Here is a 23855-nt window from a genome sequence, read left to right on the forward strand (position 1 = left end):
AAATGTTGATCTTCAGAAAACTTTGATCTCTTAACAATCATAAACAATTAAGAATTAACAAAATATTAAAAGATGATTCTGTTTCTAATATCAAAGATATCAAAAGATGATGCTGCAAAGGTCCTTCGGAATCTGTTGATTACGAAGCACCACTGCAATCTGATAGTTTTAAAGTTCCTCTGTAGTTTACAACACAGTGTTGATAAACATTTACGAGGCTTCAATAAAATATTATAAAAGTGTATAATTGTAGAAGTTGTCTTATCTGTTGCTTCACTCAAAATGTGCATAAAATAACCATTTTAAATCTCAATGTTACAAGAATACATAGTGTCTGACCTACCTGTGCAATGGTTTCAAATATGTCATGGATTGCCAGAGGTATTACTCCCAGAGACTCATTACTGCCCATCATTGTGAAAGTCTTTCCTGAAGAGGTTTGCCCATATGCAAAGATAGTGCCTATGAAAAAAGAACAGAACAAAATCTCTGGAGCGAAGATAGGTACCAAACACAGGTCAACCACTAAGCAGATTTAATTCATAAAACGACTAAATATTTCAAGCTAGTGTAACAAGAAAATAAATACTGTACACACTTATCATTTTTCAGCGATTTGTCCAGATACAGACCACCTTAACTGAGTGGGCACGGGATGCCCTTACCATTGTAGCCTTTGATAGCAGAAATGACGAGAGGCTTGGCAACTTCATCGTAAACCTGAGACGTTGATTCGTTGACATTAAAGACTCTGTCTGCAATGAGAAAAGAGGAAAAAACATTCATAACAGGAAATGAAATACATAGCAACTAAAATGCTTTAGCATCCCATAGGATTCAAGCATTACAGCAGCCGTTCAAATAAGTAGAGAGATCGCAGGTAACCTGGCATGTGAATGTATTAATGAATACAAATAGAGAACTATGCTTAAGCAGACATTCATCCTACATCCTACATACAATTCACGTTCTGCGCCAGGCCTCGAGTGTCTATACTTAAAAAGTTACTACAAAATTTCTAGGGGCACATCAATCCAGAGGCAAAATGGTCTCCAAAAAGCCTCAGGGAGCAAGGGATTTTAACATCTACTTACCAAAGCTGAACGTTTTCGGGCCATCAACCTGGTAAACAGTCTGTTGATCGGTTTTCCAATATATTGGCACGGACTCTACATTTGACACCTCAGCTTCTTCCCTGTTCGATAACAAAACGTGAAGCGCAATTTTTTTCATTAACAACTCGGGAAACTCCAGATCTTCATTCTTAATTTCGATCAAAAACAATTGATGGGTAATACATCTCCAAATCCAAAATTAATCCAAATACATATAGACAAACTAAAATTTGATAACGTTCCTCGACACATTCAACATAAAAAGAATTACATGCTTTATAAGTCAAACATATGCGCCAGGCTTTGAAACATTCTTATTTCTCAGGTCATTGCATTGTCAGAGCTAAGCCCATTAAAAAACAAAATCTTGATTATCGATTATCATAAAAACGTTTCCATATTTCAAGAGGGTTGGGATACGATATCTAACCAAAAATACAAATTCACAGCCGAGAAAATAGCTGCTAAAAAATTACCTCTGAATTAGCGGACGAACCCTCACACAAACTTTAACTGCCGATTCTCCTGCCATTTTATACAATAACTAAAATCCTGTAAAGTAATATCTAAAACCCAGTATTACAATAGTGCCAACCACCCTGCCGTTCTCAGTTTAAAATTTTTCATGTTCGAATTCATTGGACAGCGTCACTCGCTTGGCTGTACCAAAATAATGTTTACAGAGGGGGAGGCTGTACATGCGGTACGTGAATGAACATGTATCACTACTGAAAAAAAATGTATTGAGTATGTTTTAATATATGGTATATTTGTGATGTTTCTTTTTAAATTAATTTCCCCATGTTTAAGTTTCTTTCTTTTCATAACCAGTTTTCCTGGCCATTTTTGGTTTGACCACAAGTTGGTCGGTGATGTCATCACACCGCGACGTAGTATCGTCAACATGTGTTTGGAAGGCAGCGTGTTTTAGGTAATGGATATTTACAACTAAGGCAATTTTGCAATTGATGTTGTAATGAAATGTGGTTATTAAGATTTTTTTTCTGAATATAACGTTTGTTATTGCACTTCATTCGTATTTCAACGTGATGTATTTATGTAGTTATTTACTATGTTTCAAGGTTTAATGGGATCATCTCCTACTTTATACAGCATTGCTGAGGTCTCTTGTCTTAAATCAGTTGGGAATTGAAGCAAGATATTAAAAAATGTAAAGTATGATCAACTTGAAGAGTGACATTTCCGTCAACAGACATCCTTTAAGGTGACACGAGGTTCTCTGGCAAGATAAATTGGGAGATGGCGCTGTTTCTCATAAACAGGTAAGAATCCTGACTTTTAACATTTGCAGCTAAAATAAAGTTTGTTCATTCAACACCAAATTCATCCAACCGGTGTCGGGAAAATGTAGTTGACTGTTTGACTCCTGTATTGTGTATCGGGGAGTTTCCATGCACTTTTGTATTAAATCGACTGGGTGCAAGGATTTCAGCTACACAGATACACTGTAAATGTCTGGATTTTAGAGGCGGTGTTTCTGTTCCAGGTACCTAGGGGAGGAGGAGGAGTGTCGGGATGATGACAGCCAGTCCAGGTCTAAAGCTCTTCTGGCGAAGTTGCAAGAGCAGGCCAGAGCAAGGCAGCAACAGAAAACGCCGAAGGGGAAAGAGACGGAGCACCCTGGTCTTCCAGTCCAGATCGACACCCCCCGGGGCAAGCAGAAAAAGACTGGTGGGGAACAGGAGTCTACAGATGTAGTATGTAAAAAGAACAAGAAAAATGTAAGTAAAGCTCCATCTTCTCAAAGTGACTCGGAGGACGGCCAGAGAACAGGAGCAAGACCGACACCGGAGCTTTCAAACTACTGTTCTGATGCAGATGCTGACACGATCCCTCAAATTTTGCCTGGGAAAAAAAGGAAGAGGAAAAATACAATGCCAGATGGTCCAGGAATTGAGGGGAAAGCAGAGGCCAGTGATTCAGGTATCTTAGTCTTCTGAAGCTCTTTGTCTGTTGCAGTTAGGTTTGTGTACTGCATGAACTGTGAGGATACCCATCTGTTTTCTGTGCGTGTACCCTTGCCGGGTGAACGGATCCTTTCTTGGGCTTACGGAAGCTGGAGAGACATCATCAAAGTGGTTTTCAGAGACCCGCAGGAGTGAGGCCTTTTGCGAGCCTTATATCTTATGTGCATTTTCCCAATTCTGTCTGTAATGTTTCAGATGGCAACAGCGAAAAACCATTGAAATCCAAAAAGAGGAAGAAGGCACCAGAGGGGAAAGGAAAACCAGAGGAAGAGAGGCCTGCTGAAGATGGGAGGGGCAAAGACCCAGGAAGTGAAGAGGGGAGGGATAGTGAAGAGACCGTGGGAGAAATGAAGGAGGAGATAAGCGAGCAGAGAGAGACCCCTGTCCAAAGTAAAGATCAGAATCAGTCCCAGTCTTGCTTCACAGTTTTGGGAGGTTTTGAGAAAAAAGCAGTGCAGAAGGTAACTTTTCTGTATTGTATACTCAGAGTTTAGCCCTCCTCCTCTCCTGTAATTAGGAGGTCTTCAAAATGAGTTTGCGTGATAATGTTGGTGGTTCTGTGAAATTTGTTAATCCCAATGGCTCGCCACAGCCAGATTCAAGTGGTCTTGGTTTATTGGCCACAACTCCATTAATACTTTTAATTGAAGCTTAACATTGTTAAAGAGCCTAACTATGGTTTTGGAACAGCAAGTCAAATTTTCCTGTTCTTTTTTTTTATTACGGTTAAGATCAAATACTCAATGTAATAAATCTGATTATTTACTGGAAAATGATACTCAAGGAATGAAATAGGGAAGTGGTAATAACTCTGCTTCACAGAGAGTTTGGGTGAGAGGTACATTCTTATTTATGTACTGGCAGTGACAGGTTTGGGAAAGTCAACCTGCTTCTTCTAAAGTAAAGTTAGAACAGAGTCATGTGATGTTGTGGAAAGGGAAGAACAGCGAGGATTTTCAGAACTGTAATTGGACATGAAGAAGGGCATTGTGAAGGAGGGTCCGAGAACAACCCTTCTTTTTCGATTAATGTCTCAGGTCTACAGGGTTCTGCCTCATTGGCTGGCTCAGCCTAACCTGATCCACAGAGACATCAAGAGCAACTTGGTACCAGTTGTCGATGTCCCAGGACTCTGCCCCAGACTTCTAAAGAAGCTGGAGAGCTGTGGAATCCAGCACTTCTTTCCAGGTGAGTGAGTTTCTGTGCATTTCAGGAAAATGGACGGACCTTATAAAGCCTACCAGTCAGAGTGAAGCTGGTTTTGTGGGTTATTGCTCACAGGTTTAAACACAGTAATTCCAAGTTGTCTCGCTAAGGCCTTGTTGTGAGGCCCGTCCTTGTTTCACGGCTGTTGCTTTCCTGTGCTGTGTGCAGTGCAAGCCGAAGTGATCCCTGCCATTCTGGAGAGTGCACCCCATGGCATGCTGGTTGGCAGAGGGGGCTATAGGCCCCGGGACATCTGTGTATCCGCGCCAACGGGCAGCGGCAAGACGTTGGCATTTGTCATCCCAGTGGTTCAGGTATCGTCCCATAACATTTTACCTTGTAAAAATTTAATTTAACGGCATCTTTCATGTAACTGTTGTAATCCAGATTTCTCGCACACACATATTTGTGCACACTTGTGAAGGGAATGCCTGAATAAATAAAGGATGATGTCATTTTTAAACTTCTTCACATTAGGAGAAATAAGCTAATGACCTGTTCTCTCTTAACTTTACTTAATAAAATCTGGAGCATGCAAAAACCAAATTGGTAACATACAGAATTAATTAAGTTATATTTTTCTTTAATGACATTGAAACATTCTGATTGTTGTGAGTTAATGAATGGTAAGTGACTCTGGCCAGTGCTTGTATTTATCGGTTGATAAACCGATGACCAGTCCAGAGCCTAGAGTCCTGGCCAGCCACAGGAGCCTTTTCATCTGACAGCTCTTTACACGTTTGCCACAGTTGTAGTTGTTCTTCAATCATCCACGTCCCCTTTTTTGGCAGATGTTGATGAAGAGGGTGGTCTGTGAGGTTCGGGCTCTGGCAGTCCTGCCCACCAAGGAGTTGGCACAGCAGGTATACAGGATGCACAGTATATGATCAAAAAATGGTTGCTCTGTGACACTAAGTAGCACAAAAGAAGTCTGCTATTTTTCAGTGTAGACTGTGAAGACTGGTGTTTTATATTTGCATTGACCAAAGTAATTTTTTAATGCATAGCACATCTGATAAAGTTTTAGAAGCTCCTATATTGTTAGTTCTGGTCTTTGAGTCCCTATGACATCATTATAGTAATGCTCATTAATATATCCCAGGGCCAAATTTCCCATTGGCACTTACCAATCATGGCCTCCTAATAATACCCATCTATGAAATTGGTTTCATTACTCTGCTCTCCTCCCCACTAATAGCTGATGTGTGATGAGCGTTCTGGCGCACTATGGCTGCCGTCGCATCATCCGGGTGGATGCTGCACATTGGTAGTGGTGGTGGAGGGGAATCCCCATTACCTGTAAAGCGCTTTGAGTGGGGTGTCCAAAAAAGCACTTTATAAATGTAAGCAATTATTATTATCATTAATAAATTCTGGCATGCCTTTGAGATAGAAGTAGTATAATCCTAAGAAGATGCAGAGTCATGTGTAGATTCTCCTGCTGTAAATGCAGGTGTTGTCGGTTTTAGGGGCTCTGGAGGGCTTGTGGTCACGGGTGCGAGCCTGAGTCGTGGTACTCACCAGCTGTGCACAATGGGTTGAGCTCCGCTGTTGGTAGGGAGGGAAAGGTTGACCCGGGATGTCTCTAGCAGATTTGTCATGCTGTCAGTGAGGGACACACCTCTCCTCCACCTGCCAGTGGACCTTTGGTAGGGGATTGTGCTTCATGGGATGCGTTAGAAGACAATGGGCTCAAAAGTGGGTGGGTCTGAGGAGTCTGCATACAATTCCCAATTCTCTCTCACGTGAGGGTATGGGATAAGTAGTGGAAATTCCAAAATCGGCTAAACATAACAGTGAATCTTAAAATTTTTGGAAAAGAGTGATAGTGATCATCTTTAAGATAAAAACCTAAAAAAGGAAATAGGAAACTGTTGGGTGGGGTTAGGGGTTTGCTGCACTGGTAAAAGAAGTTCTTTTAGGAACACCAGCTGCATCTCGTGATCTTGAAATTCTGACTTCTTCAGGTTCCTATTGCTTGTAAACTGTTTTCAAATCCTTCGCCTAAAAGATCAGATCGATATAACATAGGCTCACTGAACAGATAATATTGCACATGCACAGAGTGTCCTCGGCAAGCCTATCCCCAGTTTTGATTTTTGTTTAAATTTTCTCCTGCGCAGGTGCGCAAGGTTTTCTGCATGTATGCTGAAGGCACCGGCTTGAGAGTGGTCATGATGGCTGGGCAGAAATCTTTCGCCCTGGAGCAGGCCTCCCTTTTGGAGAACAAGTAAGGAACATGGGTTTATCTGGACTCTTGATGTGAAGGGTGGAACCGGAAGCTTGGGTTCCTGTCGTTGAAGCAGAATGCTCCTGTTGTTATAGTTTTGTAACCGAAAGACGAATATGTGGAATGAATTTAAGAAAGGAAGATTTACATTTTCCCAAATCCAACAAAAAAAAAAAACTAAGAATTGTATGCAGAGTGGCTGAGCTGCAACCAGAGGTGAGAGCATGTTCTGTTGTGGTCTGCAAAAATTGTTTGTGTGTCCACACTGTTGGAACAGAAAGGATATTGTGCGAGTGTGATTAATCTGAGGTGTCTTTTCTCATACGCAGTGGTACAGGAAGCAGGAGCCTGGCTGACATTGTAGTGGCGACCCCTGGGAGACTGGTTGATCACATCAATAAAACACCCGGTTTCACTCTGCAACACCTCCGCTTCCTGGTAACTGGGGCTCGTCTTTATTTAGTTACTCATCCACTGGAACTCCCTTCAGGCACTTTTCCTGTTTCACGTCTCTGCTGACTTCATTTGGCTCCAGACTAATACTGTAATCATAAAAATGTCACAGTGTGTTTTGAGTTCTGAGATTTCTGAGAGCAAATAAACAGAATTGTCTAGCTAGTGTGATAGTTTAGTCTGGATACCTAAAAGGAGACACGTTTAGAGAACAGTGCCAAAGTGTATAGGCTGTCATACAATAGTTTAATTTTAATTTTTGTTTTATAAAAAAATAAAGCTGAATTGGTTATTTTTGGGGATATTTAAATATTCTGCGTTTCACTTCTTTAGATGATTTACAAGAAGGATAATTCTGAAACTCCAGACTTGCAACAGAACATGTCAGAGCGGTTATATTTTGGTTTCAGAGCCTCTGCTCAACTTGTCTACTCAGTTGTCTGGGCTGTTTAGCTATTGATCTATTCTCACATGTTTATTTTTTTCTTAAAAAGTTAAAATGTTGTGTATAACATGTTTGGAATTGCTGATTATCAGTAAGTCTGGTTAACAATTTGTAATCCCTAAAGCCCTATTGAAAATTAGTGACTGCATACACTCTGATGATATGACCCCCTTGTGTGCTGCTGTTTGGAGAATCGTTGTCTCATTTAATGATGTACAGATTGAGTGCATTTAACAATTAAGAGTTTTGGAAAGCCATGTCTTAATTTTGACAAAATACTGATTTGTTTTCTCTGTTAATAACTGATTTGAATTATTAACAGAAGCCAAGAAGATTTAAAGGCAAGACGGTATAGTCTTGGGTTTGGATACGCTTTTATTTGTTGATGGTTGTTTGTGTGTAGATTATTGATGAGGCAGATCGGATGATTGACAGCATGCACCAGGCTTGGCTGAGTCATGTGGTGAAGGCAGCTTACAAAGGGGGGCGGAGCTCGGAGCTGGGCTCACTCTTCAGGAGGGCGGAGCCTGGGCCAATCACAGCAGCGAGGTAAGCTCTGCCATCCAATCATCCCATGGCATTCGTTTTTCAATCGGTGCAATAATAAAATAGCATCAGTCACATTTTGAAGCCCCGGTGTTGCAGAATCTGCCCTTGTTGTATACATTGTTTGACCACATTAGATGAAAAGGCTGGATTGAAGCTTAAAAGAACACCCAAACAAGGTGTTTATGACAAGTCATGTGATTTCAAAAGTAGCCTGTTGAGACGTGTTGTAGCAACTAACAAAGGTTTTCAAGTATTGTGGCTTTTGTATAGCTGGGCTCATATCTTAAAAGAGCAAGAAGACACGCAAATTCGTGAAGCGTTTCATATTTTGGGGGCAGAGTGGTGGCTCTGTGGCTAAGGATCTGTGCCTGTGGCTGGAAGGTTGCCGGTTCAAATCCCGTGGCTGGTAGAGGAATCCTACTCCGTTGGGCCCCTGAGCAAGGCCCTTAACCCCAGCTGCTCCATGGGCTCCATATAAATGGCTGACCCTGTGCTCTGACCCCAAGCTTCTCTCCCTGTCTGTGTCTGTGTCTCATGGAGAGCAAGCTGGGGTATGTGAAAAAGACAAATTCCTAATACTCCTAATAACTGTATATGGCCAAGAAAGTGATCTTATCTTACCTTAAATTATGTTTTTTTAATGATATGCTGATGGGAATGATATGCTGCAGTTTTAAATTCTGTCTAAAAGGATGCAAACCCTCGTCTTGTTTCCTCCTGTTAGCCTGACCCAGCCACAGATGCCTCTGCAGAAGCTGCTTTTTTCTGCCACCCTGACGCAGAACCCGGAGAAGCTGCAGCAGCTGGGCCTCTATCGCCCTCTGCTGTTCACCTCTGTGCACAGCAAGTCAGCCTCCCCCTCCCTGCCTCGGCCAGCGTCCCCCCAGCCCCAGGAGAAATTCAACTTCCCCGAGGGCCTCACTGTGAGTAACAGAGAGAGTCCAGTCTATAGAGGCTTTACTGAAATACAGTTACACATCATCTTCTGTCTTCACCCCCTGGGGATGAAGAAAATCAATGTATTTGATTAAAATTGCATTTTAATATTTAAAATCTTACTTTGTACAATTAGGACAGTTCACACGTTGAATATCCTGTGCAGTAGTTTATTATCGATTAGCGTTATTCTTTATAATCTCTTGTTAATTTATATCCACAAAATGAGGAATAGTACTAATCTGGATCTTCAAAGCCAATCATGTGGTGTTTACGCCATGGTGCTATAGAAGATTCCACTTTCTTTCATTATTAAAAAAGTGCCATACAACTCTGTTAAAAACCCAGGCAGCATTTTCACTAGCACATCTCTTAAATGCAAGGGCAAAAAAATGAAAAATCAGTATGAAACGCCATGGTAGTTTGTTGTTTTAAATTTGCCTTTTCAGTGCACACATTGGTAATTTATTCATAGTTTTTTTCCTCACCTGTCCTGCAGGAATACTTTGTGCCCTGCACTCTCAACAGCAAGCCTCTGATCATTCTGGATTTTATTCTGCGGCTTAAGTTCAGCCCAGTCCTGTGCTTCACAAACTCCAGAGAGGCGTCTCACAGGTGAGAGTGTACAGCACGCCGGCACCTCGTTCCCTCTGCTGTCTTATCCAGGTACCAACTACGAAAAACAGGCAGAGGAGAATCCCGAACTTCTTAGGATTTAACTTTTAAACTTCAGTTCTGTACAGCCACCAAGTAAAAAAAAAAAATCACGTGCTTGCTCTCAGTCTGAAGTGGTTTGTTTTTCTTTTCTTTTTTTTAACTTAAAAACACAATTTTTTAAAATTTAAAATGAGAAATTGTTTGGTGGATGTACTAAATATGTCCCTTCATGTCAGTGGTGTATTCAGTCATTAGTGAAACTAGCCGTTTGTACGCTGAACCAAGTTATACCTCTGTGACCATTTTATTGTGAAACTTTCATTATTTACAGCTTTACCCAGTCATAGCTTTGAACTGGCATTAATGTAATTAATTAATCAATTTAAAAATTGCATTTAATGTGAATGAATAATTAAGTTACGTGATTAACCATTTACAACAGGCATTAAGCCCCATACTGGGAACTTAACTGTCTGGGTAACAGCTACAGTATTAAGAACTAGATGCTAAGTACATAACAAATGCTTCATCTTTCTTAAGATATTACGCAGTTTCTGTTACATTGAATCTTTTCCTTGGCTTGTTGCTCTGAGAGTTTCTGTTGCTCTCCCGTAGGCTTTATCTGCTGGTTCGCTTGTTTGGTGGTGTGCAGGTGGCCGAGTTCTCCTCACGCCTGAGCCCCAACGAAAGGAAGAAGACCCTAAAAGAGTTTGAGCAGGAGAAAATCCAGCTGTGAGTTGCCCTTATATCTGTGCTGGCCAGCTAGGCATTGCACATTCCTGAGCAGTATCAGCCTGTCATAAGATATCATCCATTACACTCGGGGTACAAGGCGTGATACCATGTGGGTTAGATAGCATTCATGTAACAAAGTCTCATGGTTAAGAGGAGACTATGAGAGGGATATCCATCTCCTGGATTCTCAAGAGCATTCCAACATCCCTCCCCAAGAGGCTAACATTTTGGCGAGTGGATTGATCCGTGGCTTGACACACCACGTAACGTGCTTTATATCGGTAATGGGGACTCCCATCTACCACCATCAATGATGCAATGGTAGCCAAAGGACGCTCACCACATACGCTCACCACACTTCGGTTATCAATGGGGAGGAGAACAGAGCGATGCAGCAAATTCATAGATGGGGATTATTAGGAGTCCTTGACTGGTAAAGGCTAGGGGAAAGTTTGGCATAGGACACTTGGGTTAAACCCCTACTCGTTTTGAGAAACTCCTTGGGATTTTTAATAACTACAGAGAGTCAGGACCCCAGTTTTACCTAATCTGATGGATGGTACCTTTTTTTGCAGTGTAGTGTTCCCATCTCTGTACTGTAGAGTAGAGTAGGACCCACACAGAATCCAAGGTGCACCTGCACACTCTGCATGTTGGAGTATTGAAGAAAATGAGAATGTTTTCCCCCACCCAAACAGGTTAATCAGCACTGACGCCACTGCCCGAGGAATCGATGTCTCTGGAGTGAAGTGCGTCATTAACTACGATGCCCCTCAGTTTATCAGAACCTATGTGCACAGGTGAGTGAAATGTCCATCACTGGAAAGCGTTTTGAAAAATCACAAGCCTTTAATGCATTCTAAATCACTCTTACATTTTTAATGCAAGCTTTTTTAAACCGTACAATGTCATTAACTGTTGGGTTATGACGGTCATGCAATATTAAGCGTTTTTCTCCTCTGCATGAATCCAGGAATGGCTATGGCACAAATTGACAGAGGAAAGTTTTAGTGAATTTGATTATTTCTTAATCTTGGTACATTTTGAGGCACAAACATGTTTCTAAATTGACTTCTCAATGTGTGGGGAGAGGGTATTGTCTCTGTATTTGCTGTTTTCGGTAATAAAGATAAGGGTAGGCTTTGTGTCAGTGTGAGCTGTTTATCTGTGAGCCTGGTGTTTGTGCATTGTCTCCCAGGGTGGGGCGGACAGCCCGGGCAGGGAAGGCTGGACTGGCTTTTACATTCCTGCTGGGAGTTCAGGTGAGTTGCGGTAATACTCTGTAATCCTAGTGTGTGTAGCTAAGTAACAGTACATAGGTGAAATCCACTGGAGCAGAATGGCGTGTCATCATCAAACTGAATAAATGATCTATGACGAATCATTGCTCCGGAATGTGAATTACAGTGTCACAATCGGCGCTGAAGGTTCAAAGGGTTCACCTTAAAATTTGAAACCAGAGCGTAAGATAAAGTTTTGCCGAGCAGAGGTGGCCATTCAGCTAAACTGGCTCATTTGTTTTTTGGAAGTTGATTGGTCCGAGGATCTCATCCAGCTGTTTTTTTTTTCACAACGGGGATTGACAACACGACTTGTTGACTTCCCCTCCCACACGTTGCGTGAAGATGTTTACGTTGTCGGTTTTGAATGCACCGCTTTTTGTTAATGAAATCCACACGCGTGTTCCTTCAGGAGAAAAGATTCCTCCAGATGCTGAAGGATGCAGGCAGCCCTGGGATCCAGAAACAGATCATCAAACCCGAAGCCCTGAAGGCACTAGTTCCTCGCTATGAGCAGACGCTGCTGGAGTTAGAGACCGCCATTCAGGTAACGCTGGGAGGGAAAGCATCATAGATGATTAAAGAAAAACAGGAAAAAAAATGTCCTTTCAGTAAAAATGAGTGAGTTCTGATAACGTTTTGAGGGGTTGCAGGAGGTAGAAGGTTAATTTGACTTGCTTGTACAATTTGATCATTTCCCAGAGAAATCATAAAGGTGGACCTTGAAACAAGCATTCCTGGGTGTCAACTCACTGGCCAAAGAAAGGTCAAGTTAGAGAAGCTAAAAACTTGCCACAATGTTGGCCTTATTCTCTACTGTTTTTAAGAAATAAGCCTTAGCCAGAAGTCAGGTAAACCATTAATTTGTATGAGCTGCAGAACACTTCTGTCCCAGAGCTAGTCTGCTTCAGTAGCTCCAAAATTGGAAAGTGAAACTTCCAAGGCTAAAGTGCCTCCACAATGACTGCAGTAAACAAACCTGAAGGTATTCTCGTGTCCTGAGAGGTATCTTGCCCAGTACACCTGGACTCCTCAACTGAAACTGCAGCGCTCCCTGAATGGAAAGTGAGGTGTATATCTTTACGAATGGGATTTATTTTTTTGAGCACAAAAAACATTCATCTGAAGAAGGGGCACAGACCTCAGCCTGAATGCTGCAATCATGCAGGATGAAGGTGTGTTAAGGAAAACACAAACATGATTTGAATGTTTCAACATTTGCATGATGTTTCCCTTAAAACTGAAGTGTGAATGCTGGAGAACGATGTTCTCTGAGTTGAAGTGCACAATGTGTGTGTTTACAATGGCTCACTGTATTGTTCTCAAATTTTGAAACAGGAAGAGCGAGCCACAAAGCACATATGAGGCTCTGCTGGGCTGAAGGCGGTTTTCTAAGTGACCTGAAAGAAGAAGAACTTGATTTCTATCTGCTCTCAGTGCCGTGATTTTTTTTATGCTTATGGACAAAGTTTTTATACGAAAAAAATTGAAAGCTGTTACAGGTAAATGTCATCGAATGAAGTTAACCATCAACAGATAAAGTCCTGGATATAATTTATTACTTGTTATTCAGTTATTGTTGCCATCAGATTTTGTGTTAAATTAGGAAATTTGTCAAGTTCAATATTACATTTTTGTGATTGCTTTCAAATGAAACCTGTACTTATCTGGAGCATATGTTTTGGAGTGCTCATAAAAATATTTTTTTTCGCTCACTATCTTGACGTCGTTTGTTTTTAACTCTATTTTACTGTGAAGTTCCTATTCCTGCTTCTTCAGTTATCTTGATGCTTCCAAAGTCCTCCAGCTCTATCAGTAGTTATTCTGTTTCGGAAACTATGCCTGAATACTATAACACTTCAAAGTTTTGTAATTGGGAAGAGGAGGAAGCATTCAGGTGAAAAGAGCCATTTCCGTTGTTTGTCAGCATCATGCACTGATCAGTCTTATACAATTTACACAGATTCACCATATAAGTAATTATCTTAACATTTTCATATTTCATCCGTGTAAATACACGTATCTTTTCCTAAATTAATTTCAGTTTAACCAGCTTCTGGTATTGATTTGTAAAACATCCCCCAGCTGGTAAATCCTGGAACAGAACTGTGCTGTGATATAGGATCCATCTCTGCCGTCCAGTATCGGGTGGCTGTTTTTTGTTTAACTGTTAATTGGAAATACCGTTAATTTTGGTTATAAACAGAAACGTTAAAAACATATTCCTCATCTACTGTATGTTTTATTTATGTACTGAATAAGAGTACTTGCCACTTACCGTACATCGCAACTGCTTCACACTTTTACCCAGTCATGTAACTTAAGACTAAATCTTTATTACAATCCAAGTGGAGTACAGGTCAAGTAAAAAGGGAATGTCTTTTTCTGGTGCACTTGAACTAGAAACTTTCCTTCAGTGGTCAATGTCCTGGTTTTTATGTTTAGTTCCCTGTCAAAGTGAAATACAAGCTGTGTTGTAGCTAGAGAATGTGGCTTTGCATTTGTCCAACTTTAAAGAACAAAAAGGAGCATTATAGGAAAAGGAGGCCGTTTGGTATTTTGAAGGTCTCTGGGGTGCAAAACATAGCATGTCAGCTGACATCTTGTGCCCTTGGAATGGGTTGTCTTTTTTTTTTCTTTGGTATTTGGCTATTGTGATGTTGTTGTGAAAATCACTCACCAAATGCCAAGAGGCGGGGATTTGTATCAAGTTTCATCAGCAGTTCCATCCGGTCAGTGATTTGCAGAGAGTCACTTTGTGGACCTGCTAGGCGAAACCGACATTTTCTCACTTCTGAATTAATTTTTAGAAGGTGATTTCATTAGTTTAAAACCATTTGTATGAGAAACGGTGACTAATGGTTTTAAACTATGGTTGTTTTTAAAGCTGATTTAGATATGTAAAAAAAATTAATAAAACTTCATTTGCTGCAGTCCAGCTCACTTTTTTAAATCTAGTATGTGTTTATTTGTATTAAAGTTAAAAAATCTAATAGTGAATTTATTAACAGTACATTTATTAGTTTACTTCTGAATTTAAATTCAGCTTTAGCCAGTAATTTGACTTTGCACTGTGGGGAAAGGCAAGTGGGGGTTGTTTGTCTTGGCGGTCAAGTCTGTTTTGAAATCAGGAATTTGGGAATGTGCAACAGTTAAAACTTATCTGATTGAACTTGGAACTGCAGCTCTGTTACACAACCCTTATTGTTAAGATACATTTTATATTGGTTATTTTAGCCACATCATTGTTTAATGATAGTATGGTCCTTAATAAATGAAAACATTAATATTGTAAAGCTTGATATTTAAAGTTATTTACAGCTATACATGGGACAACCATTGATCACCAACTGTATTGCCACTTTTTTAACAAAAAATAAATGTACAGCCAGAAAGGTTTGCCCATTAAGCAAGATATGAAGGTCACTATTGGTTGTACTATAGCTGCGTAAAAGTAAAATGCAGTTTTATTCAGTTCACAGGGAATAAGTGAAGTGAGGAATATTCCCTATAAACCCTATAAAGAGGAGTCCCAGCATGGTTAACTAAAGAGTTTTGTACTACAGAAAGGTATTTTTCTCCTGCAGCCTCCCATCTCATTCAGATCATCACTAAAACCCGAGTAGGGGTACTTTCCCCCCATGCTTCATATCATTCAGTGCACCTTCCCAAACCAAAGGTCATTTCAGCTGACCGCTTCATTTCTGTCCTGCTGGGATCCGAATTAGAAAACATGTCGTCTGTTTTTGTGCTTTTTATAATTACAGTATAATTATCCTTCATGTATTGATGCTTAATTATCACTGCACGTTTCAATGCTTTGCACTGCGCTTCAGTATAACCTGCAGTTAACACCTCGTAAATCAGGGGTCTGCCTTTCTCTCTCACTGCTTTCTAGATTTCTGCTTGAGAGCCCAAAACCAAGCCACACACGAAAGCCTCTCAAGCCACTGTAAACGCCCTGTTCAAGACATTTATACTGTTGTACTGATGCTCATTCTTTGTCTTCAACACGTGGCCATTGTGGATTCAACCTGAGCTCCCGATTGAATTGAATCTGTTTATACAATCATTTTTCCAGTTATTTTAGTCATTGTGAAAACTTCCATGAAATATGTGCAAGGCTGTTGTCCTTCAGGGTTAGAAGTAATTATCATGTGTTAAAAGTCGTTTAGAGTAATAAAGAATGTGACATTTTAACAAAGCAAACACTAGACTGGGTTCACAATGTATGAAGCACCGAATTCATGCGTGCATTTTTAACTACATTAAAATGTGAATAGCCGCCAGGCAAATACGAATAGTTGATAGCAAATGTTTTTCAATGCACTCGATATTCAGGAGCGCTCGTATTTGTGTGTGTTATTAACATTTCTTTCAAAAAGCTGAGCTGAGCTTTTATACAGAGCGTTAGAAAGTTACATTCTTGTTGCATTTTAAAGTTGCATTTAACAGCACATTGTATCTTATGTGTATAGGGGGAAAAAAAACTATTGATCTGGTTTCGTAAGCGTGGGGGGTGCAATATACCAGAATGTCGTTCTAAATGTTTTAAAGCTGTTTGTTTTTAATGCAAATCTCAAATACAACCGCAGTGGTGGTAAAATACTGTATAGTTACTAATTAGAAATAACTCCCTAAATCACCATTACTTTAGCTGTAGTGTCGTTTTAATGTAGTTCTTCTTTAAATGAAAGGATATTTAAAATCTTTAAAAAGCAGAAGTAAGAGTAAGAACACACTAGGGGAGCTGTGTCACGATGGGTTGGTCGTAAAATGTAGGTTTTACAGAGAACCAGCGAAACCAGATTTGAGCTTTTCCCTGTAGTGGGGTGTTATTCCAGCTTCAAGATGGTGCTCGAACTCTATCTGGATCTGTACTCTCAGCCGTGTCGCTCCGTTTACATGTTTGCTAAGAAAAACAACATCCCTTTTGAGCTCAAGAACGTCAAGCTGTTTGAAGGTACGGAAAAAAAGTCTGGATGAGCGAATATTTGATTTGCAACTCGTTGCAATCGTCTTAAAACCAGCAGTCGAGGTCAAGTTTGTGCTCTAACTGCCGAAACGTCTCAGTCGCAAGATTGTAAAAGATATATACAGTATACAGTCCGGTTGATGAAATCCTGGGTACCATTGTAGGTTCATATTTTTACTTTTACTTGTGCGATCTCGGGCCCAATGCAAACATAGACTAAAAAGGAAAAAGTTGCATAATTACGTACTGTAGGGTTACCACTGAAGTTCCGTGTATTGAGCAGGAGCAGTAGTAGGCATACCTAAAGATTCGTTCGTTTTTTTACAAAAAACTTTTAACTAATCGCACACAATACTTTCTGTTACTAAATTGAATCTATACTGTAGTTAGGATATATATTATATTATTATATAAGAATAAATAATATATTATAATCGATAAACATCAACATGTTTTTCAGAACATAGCCTTAATATGTTAGTGAAAGCTCATATGCATGGTATTTAGTCCATATAGCTTGTATTTAAGGCAAGAAAAAAGTTATGTTCACAAAATGCTCAAACATAATTAAATCTTGCATATAACAATATCAAAAAAGCAGAAATCAGACTAGAATCAACAAGGAAGTTCTAGCAGGCGTTAAGATATATTTCCGCAGTTCCAAAACATTTTGTGGAAGGAAACTGATATTCGAACCTTGAAATGCATTGATCTGGAAAAAAATAAAAGCCATACAGATTAATGATGGATGATTGTAAAATGGTATCAGACCTTTAGAATAAGGTTCTTGATGTAATTTACAGTATGTAGTTTGCTATTCAGCTTTATTGCTTTTCTTAAATGTATTTTGTAGTCGAAGTACTCTTTAGAATAATAAAATGACTAATTTGAAGGATAAAGAACGGAATGTGAATTCAGTGACTGAGGTCCACTAAATTTGACTTAATGTGAGGCATTTGTATGGAAAACACAGAAGACCTACTGTATGTCCTGATTAACCCTGGTGAAAGCTGTAAATTAAAAAAAACAATTATTTCCATGCACTTGAAGACGTTTGGATAGATCCTGAGCTGTTTCGATTTAATTTTTTTTTTATTTGCCTCTTTTGTTGGACATCTGTGCAGCACCACTGCTCTTGAAGGGATCGAGACTGACTGGATACATTTTAGAACAAAAGCACTACTGTTCTTCATCTGTGTGCAGTTTAATGTTGGGTCATGCTTATTTTCATAATGTTGTGATGGACTGAAACATGATGATAATTCAGATAAAAACTATCCGTGACTGAATTAATCCTTTCTGCAGGATGTCACTGGCAAGACCGAACAAGTGACTCTTTTTACTAGTTCCTGAGCATTATTCTAATCAGAGTCAAAACTTCTACAGGCTAGAGTCAGAGAAATTCACACTACCTGTTGTGTCCCTGAATCTTTCCAATTTTTGGAAGATTAGATCATGTCTGTCATTGTATAATTATTTACATGTCTGGTGTTTTATGTTCTCCAAGACCTGCTATCAGTACAATCAGGTATTGCGTTCCTGTTAGGTACTATATGCAGGTACATTTGCAAATCAGTAAATTTTGGTCCCGCTCACACACACAAATTATTTGAATCAAGAAACAGTAACAGCTAATGAATACAAAAGTGTCCATTTCTCGCCATGACAAATTGACAGATCTGTGCAGGAATGTTTTTCCCCCCAATGTCCTTGAACTATTTCACCCCTCAGGCCAACAGTATGAGGAGGATTTCGGAAAGATCAATCCACTGAGGAAAGTCCCAGCCTTGAGAGATGAAGACTTCACCTTGGCAGAAAGGTCAGGAAGATCACATTTTGCAGTTACAGTTTGGGAACACAAAGGTGCTAGTGCTGGCCATGTGCCTCTCGGTATTCATGTAAGAAAGCATGAGTAAAAGTATTATTTCATTTTAAAGAAAAGATTTGAGTTTCAAAGGGCTCTCAGAAAAAACTGAAGTGAAAACAGGAAAACAAAAACAGTTACTAGGACTGGTTTTCATGTCATGTGTTTGTGGTATGACACAAGCGTTTCCAATGTAGTGGCTAATTTATCAGAATTATTTATTTTATTCTTCTGAGTTTTTTTTTACTTTACTTTTATGAAGGGGCCATCATGCCCTGTGGACTCCCTGTGATTAAAAGTCACCGGTACAGTGTTTAGTGATATGAAATTAAATAAAAAGTTATGTTTGATAGAAGTATATTTACAGCAGGGGTGTCAGAATCATTTCTCGGAAGGTCTAGTGTTTCATGGTTGTTGTTGCAAACAGAGCAATCAATTAAAACAGTAACCTGAATTTGTTTAGCTTGACATACGGTATCCAGTGTGTTTCATCGACTTTTACAGTTCATTACTTGCCATATTCATTTCATTAAAGGAACAGTTACTTATAAAACATCTCACTGGTTATGATTGTTACAATGGTGCTATCTCAGCATTTCAGTAAGTCATGCAGAAATTGAATTCAACACCCCTGATTCATTTGGATAACAAGTACATAAGCTTAAATCTAAAAAACACAACCCTTTAAATAAGTCAGATCACATGCACATTCACTTTCAACCAAAATATAAACTCCATTTAAGGACCATACAGGTCTGTGTTAGTCCATCAAATCCAAAACATTACCGGAAAAGAAAGTCCCTCAGAGATGTGTGGGAGGAGGATGATATCCTCTGAATAACCTGGAGCTTCAAGATGTAATGTAAGGTTAAAGCTGGTCAGATCTTAACAGTCCGTGGTGAAGATAAACAGATGTATTGTGCCACCACCCTCTGAACCACTTGACATAATCCATATACAGTAGGTGTGGGCGTATATCCATTCAAACATAGAGTTCATTTCAATTATTATCTAAAATGTTCCAACGGAAGACCACAAGATAAAGTTTCCTCACAAAAATAAGAAATACCATACAATGTTATAGTGTGCCCATTAAGATTACCCCTTTATATATTACCAGACCATAGAATGGGTATTGTCTACACAAAAACATTCAATTAACTATAGTGCTTATCAGGTACAAAAGAGTCCGCCTTTGTTCTCTTTCCCGTGAGTGAGCCTGACCTTCTGAAATGAATTGGAACAACAGGTTGGGCTTCCTGATTATTTAATGAAAGAGGTGGCTGAAAGCAACCAACTGGCCTTTTCTTTCTTAAAGTGCCACAGACCACACAGCAAACTGCTTAAAGGTTTAGACAGAAATAGTTATGTGTCCTTATGGAGCGGTGTTACACTGAGCAGTTCATAAAATACCTCCATGTACAATCACAAATGCCTGCTTTTGCAGACGTACACTAGCCTGAAGGTCAAAATGTATTTTTTTTCCCAGGTATTATAGGAAACACTCCATACTGCAGCAGCAATGTGGAGGTGTGGTTAGGTCTTTGAAGTCCTAAAGTTTTGGCTCAAATGTCAGGTGGCCCAGCTGCTATAAAGGAAGGCCTTTCACTCAGAGAGCTCCAGTGCAATGGAGCTGTATAAGTATACATCTCTTTGGCTAAAACCATCAGCCAAATAAGTTAACATTTTTAACATTCTACCCCTTCACTAAAACCAGAAAAAAATGGAATTCCACTAAAAATTGAATTTCTGTTCATTTACATTAGTAATTCCAGGTGTTATTCATACTGTACGTCTGAGTAAAAGTGTATTTAAAGTACTTGTTTACAAATTATTGATCTTTTCTCAGGCAGGCATGGTGGTAGTGATTAGCATGGTTGCCTCATGAGGTCCTCAATTTGATTGCAGACTAGTGCACAGAGGTTCCCTGTATTGTACAGAGTTCTCTCAGTTCCCTCCCAACTTCCAAACACGCTGGTTAGATTCACTGATAATTCTAAATTTGGTGTGTCTGTTCTCTTCTTATCGTGGACTGGCATCCTGTACGCGAAGGTGTCCCATCTTACGGCTTGTGTTTCCAGGATAGGCTTCAGGTTTCATGATCCTTGACACGAATAACATGCTTTTCAATATGGAGTGGTTCTTTTTTAACTCATTTGTGCTCTTCTGTGCTGCAGCATTGCGATCCTTATGTACCTGGCTGAGAAATTCAAGACCCCAGACCACTGGTACCCATCGGACTTAAAGAAAAGAGCCAGGGTCAACGAATACCTGTCCTGGCAGCACGTTGCAGTCAGAGCTAATGGATCAAAGGTCTTCTGGTTTAAGGTGTGATCTTGAAGGGAGATTTCCAGAATTAAAAAAGTTTATCTTTACTTTTCACTCTGTACTTTGCCCTTTTTCATGAGTGGACTGCCCTGGACCTCAAAGGTCTATAGGATGTTTGTGATGAAATACCTGTAAAGCTGCTGAATTTCATCTTGATTGGCTGCTTCCACTCTCTGGAAGAAGTGGAGATAAGATAGGAGTGGAACTCTTGAGGTGTACCTGGGATATAAATCCAGTAAGTGATGTAAAGATGTGTTAGTGGTGCAGGGGATTAAATTATCCCTCTATTCTGCACATCAACACTGACGAGACCTTGTTCTGTTATGATCTTATGTGTACATGGTCTTCAAGGTCTTTTCCATATTAGTCTAATAGTTTACTTCTGCTTACAGTATGTTAACACCACCTTCCAGTTTTGCTTCCTTCCATTCTTGAGACATGGTCATGAATTTCATTCTCCATTAATTAGTGCCTTAAATTACTTTAAATCTTACTTTGAAAAATATGTGAAGGAATTCTGTGTTTTTAGAATAGGACCTGTTTTCACAGAAGTCAGACATTAATTCTTAAATCAGTATTGATAAATCTGAAAACATTCTTTTTCAGACCCTGGATTCCATCTTCTCAGATTGATGTGTCTGACTCTTTTTAAAGATTTTCCATATTGACTAGATGCTTTGGTTTCCCCTCATGGTGAACTCTAGACAAGATAACATATAAGAATTGAACTAATGCGTGTCTCATGGTTATACTAAAATGTGTTTAATTGTTGTGCTCTTCCAGTTCATGATTCCTATTATAACTGGGGAAGAAGTTCCCAAAGAGAAGATGGACTTTGTTTTGGAGGATCTCAACATGTCTCTGAAGCTGTTTGAGGAGAAGTTCCTGCAGGACAGGCCTTTCATCATTGGCGAGCAGATCTCCTTGGCAGACCTTGTGGCCATAGTGGAGATGATGCAGGTAAGGTTAAGGGAAGGTTACAGATACATGGGAAAGACGTAGCCCTTCAAAAGACATGCAGTTTGGCCCTTGACATATTTGTGCATTTCCCAGAAAGTTTAGAATAATCATACCTGTTGTATGGAGGCTACCTGACCTGTTAAAGGAGCAGCAACCTAGTAAAGTGGAAATCTGTCACAACAAATGGTCATTAGTGCCCCCATTAAAAAAAAATGTGTCATATAATTATTTTACTCAAATGGTTTAATGTAATCCTTGTATTTCAACAGGAAATATGTTCCATGAGATCTTAAATATGAAACATTATAGCGACTGCTATGTCAGTCCCCAAATTAGTCCCTTTCACTAAACATCTGAGTAATTTAATTTCAGAGCAGCTTTACAGCTTGGCTTTATCAGAATCCCAGCCACCAGCCAAGAACTGACTGTAAAGTCAGTAGAGGAGCATAAAGGGAATGCTGGGAAAAGGCCACGTTCCTTGGTCACATTTGTATTTGGTTGGATGCGACTTGAGATTCGTCCAAGCTCTTTAAAGTCTGTTTAGAAATCCAGGCGTTTCACAACTCGGTCTGACACTGATTACCCTGTAGATTGTGGCTTCTTACCACATCTTACCCTACATCTTGATGATATCTTACCCTAGTTTTCCTCGTGCATTGTAGCCAGTAGCTGCTGGTCTTGACATCTTCGAGGGGAGGCCGAAACTGAGCGCGTGGCGTGACCGAGTGAAGGAGGGAATTGGCAGAGAGCTCTTCGACGAAGCTCACGCGGCCATCTTGAAAGCCAAAGACATCGGCCAGATGTTGGACAAGAGCAAGCTGGAGTTCTTCAAAGCCAGGGTCAAGAAAATGCTGAATTGAAAAGCCTCTCTTCATTCTTTTAGGACAGGCTTGAACCTCAAAATGAATGTCAAAAGAAGAGAAAAAGGGCACCCACAGGGAGATTCAAAATAAATTGTTTTCATAGTAATTACAGCAAGGTGACATTTTATGTAACTATAACTGGCATCAAATGGAGTTCCAAACAGATGCAGATATGCAAGTAGTATATTCTCTCCAAATACACTTACAATAAAGTAACAAGCTTCATTGAGTGTCCTCATCTTTGATATCATCACAGAAAAAGAACCAGCTATAAGAAATGTGGAGTATCCATGTTTTTAAATGTCCATATGCTGTAAGACATGTATCACAGCAGTGCCTTCAACTAAAATGCTTTTAAAGAAGTTTTCCTTTTTCATTCTTTTAGAAAGGCCAGATGTAATCTGTTAATGGTCCATGGAAATGGCACTATCTGAATGCAAATTTCCACTGTAGTGTCAGATGTTTAAGATGCAAGGCTGGATTGTTCACCTATGGCCCATAAGAAATAATTATTTTGTCAAATTGCCCTGAGGTCTTTTTAAATCTGAAAGATCAGATTTTATTTAGTGACCAGAGCATATTGGGATAGCTGTGCTTTGGTTATGGTCTCGTTATCACAGCTGTGTTTTCATGGGACTTTTGTATTCAATGAGTGAAAACAGTTATAAAAAAAGAGATCAAGACCATTTCATTTACTTAAACTTGAGAGGACCAAGCAGTAGTTTGGTCACAGTCCTTAGTAAATGGAGGGTTATTATAAGATTACAGTTATTAATTCTGCATCTTCCTTGCATCTTGCCCTCTCAGACCTAGGTTTCCAGATCAATGCACAACAACTACACCTGTAAACCAACTGGTCACTGGTCTGCATACAGATTTACTGCAGTTTCGCATTTTCTAAAGTAGCACCGAGCTTGCCAATACCACCTGTTTCTCCTGTAAAGTCTGTCAGATATCAGGTTTAGTATCTGGAATCAAACAATTATATTAACTCTTAATATGAAACACGTATTACCAAGTGTGCATTCCACTCCTTCATCCTGTCCATTATCCCACTAATTAACTTATTATTAACAACTGGAATCACTTTGAGTCCACGCCGTCGTACTCATTACATACTGTACATTTTACGAAGGTCTTTTTTATCTGGAGATGTGCGATTGCCCTAATCAGTGATTCAAAACGTATGCAGATGTCTGAAAGTCTAATGTGCAAGACTGTAATGTGCTGGGAACAGCTAAGAAAGCGTATTTATGGAGCCGAGGATTTGA

The 23855-nt window shown here is 39.7% G+C and overlaps 3 protein-coding genes across 11 annotated transcripts in view; 2 read left to right on the top strand and 1 right to left on the bottom strand.

Annotated features, from left to right (window-relative positions):
* The window catches only part of cenpe (centromere protein E), a 30208-nt gene extending 28495 nt beyond the window's left edge, over positions 1-1713 (bottom strand). For all 6 annotated transcript variants that reach the window (XM_069182275.1, XM_069182273.1, XM_069182271.1 and 3 more), the window contains exons 1-4: positions 1592-1713; positions 1095-1195; positions 666-755; positions 344-462 (exon numbers count right to left, since the gene is read on the bottom strand). In XM_069182275.1, coding sequence (XP_069038376.1) covers positions 344-462; positions 666-755; positions 1095-1195; positions 1592-1647 — 366 coding nt within the window. In that variant the 5' untranslated portion in view covers positions 1648-1713. The remainder of the gene's footprint in view (positions 1-343; positions 463-665; positions 756-1094; positions 1196-1591) is intronic.
* Positions 1714-1985: 272 nt separating this feature from the next.
* ddx51 (DEAD (Asp-Glu-Ala-Asp) box polypeptide 51) lies at positions 1986-14532 on the top strand. 4 transcript variants are annotated; one of them, XM_069182364.1, is made up of 17 exons: positions 1986-2046; positions 2229-2398; positions 2623-3059; positions 3299-3564; positions 4141-4291; positions 4478-4623; positions 5101-5172; positions 6433-6539; positions 6869-6977; positions 7841-7986; positions 8711-8909; positions 9422-9537; positions 10195-10311; positions 11013-11114; positions 11513-11576; positions 12007-12141; positions 12933-14532. In XM_069182364.1, exons 2-17 carry the CDS (start codon positions 2376-2378, stop codon positions 12957-12959), a joined length of 2217 nt encoding a protein of 738 aa, XP_069038465.1. In that variant the 5' UTR covers positions 1986-2046; positions 2229-2375; the 3' UTR covers positions 12960-14532. The 4 variants fall into 4 exon arrangements, with proteins under 4 accessions (XP_069038465.1, XP_069038467.1, XP_069038466.1 ...); XM_069182366.1 differs by having other exon boundaries at positions 1988-2046; positions 2329-2398; XM_069182365.1 differs by having other exon boundaries at positions 2020-2046; positions 2198-2398.
* Positions 14533-16349: 1817 nt separating this feature from the next.
* LOC102696601 (glutathione S-transferase theta-3-like) lies at positions 16350-22809 on the top strand. The gene is made up of 5 exons (XM_006640258.3): positions 16350-16557; positions 18301-18388; positions 20611-20761; positions 21545-21721; positions 22384-22809. Exons 1-5 carry the CDS (start codon positions 16446-16448, stop codon positions 22579-22581), a joined length of 726 nt encoding a protein of 241 aa, XP_006640321.2. The 5' UTR covers positions 16350-16445; the 3' UTR covers positions 22582-22809.
* Positions 22810-23855: the final 1046 nt, after the last annotated feature.

This window comes from Lepisosteus oculatus, chromosome 22 (assembly GCF_040954835.1).
Source record: "Lepisosteus oculatus isolate fLepOcu1 chromosome 22, fLepOcu1.hap2, whole genome shotgun sequence".
Lineage (NCBI taxonomy): Eukaryota > Metazoa > Chordata > Actinopteri > Semionotiformes > Lepisosteidae > Lepisosteus > Lepisosteus oculatus.

What these genes read in the sequence shown, in the direction of transcription:
- ddx51 (XM_069182364.1), top strand. Translation starts at nt 2,376, where the DNA reads ATGGCGCTGTTTCTCATAAACAG. An exon ending in TTGTCATCCCAGTGGTTCAG is followed by an intron (nt 4,624 to 5,100) that starts GTATCGTCCCAT and finishes CTTTTTTGGCAG; the next exon opens with ATGTTGATGAAGAGGGTGGT. An exon ending in GAGCAGGAGAAAATCCAGCT is followed by an intron (nt 10,312 to 11,012) that starts GTGAGTTGCCCT and finishes CCACCCAAACAG; the next exon opens with GTTAATCAGCACTGACGCCA.
- LOC102696601 (XM_006640258.3), top strand. Translation starts at nt 16,446, where the DNA reads ATGGTGCTCGAACTCTATCTGGATCTGTACTCTCAGCCGTGTCGCTCC. An exon ending in GACTTCACCTTGGCAGAAAG is followed by an intron (nt 18,389 to 20,610) that starts GTCAGGAAGATC and finishes TCTGTGCTGCAG; the next exon opens with CATTGCGATCCTTATGTACC. An exon ending in CAAAGGTCTTCTGGTTTAAG is followed by an intron (nt 20,762 to 21,544) that starts GTGTGATCTTGA and finishes GTGCTCTTCCAG; the next exon opens with TTCATGATTCCTATTATAAC.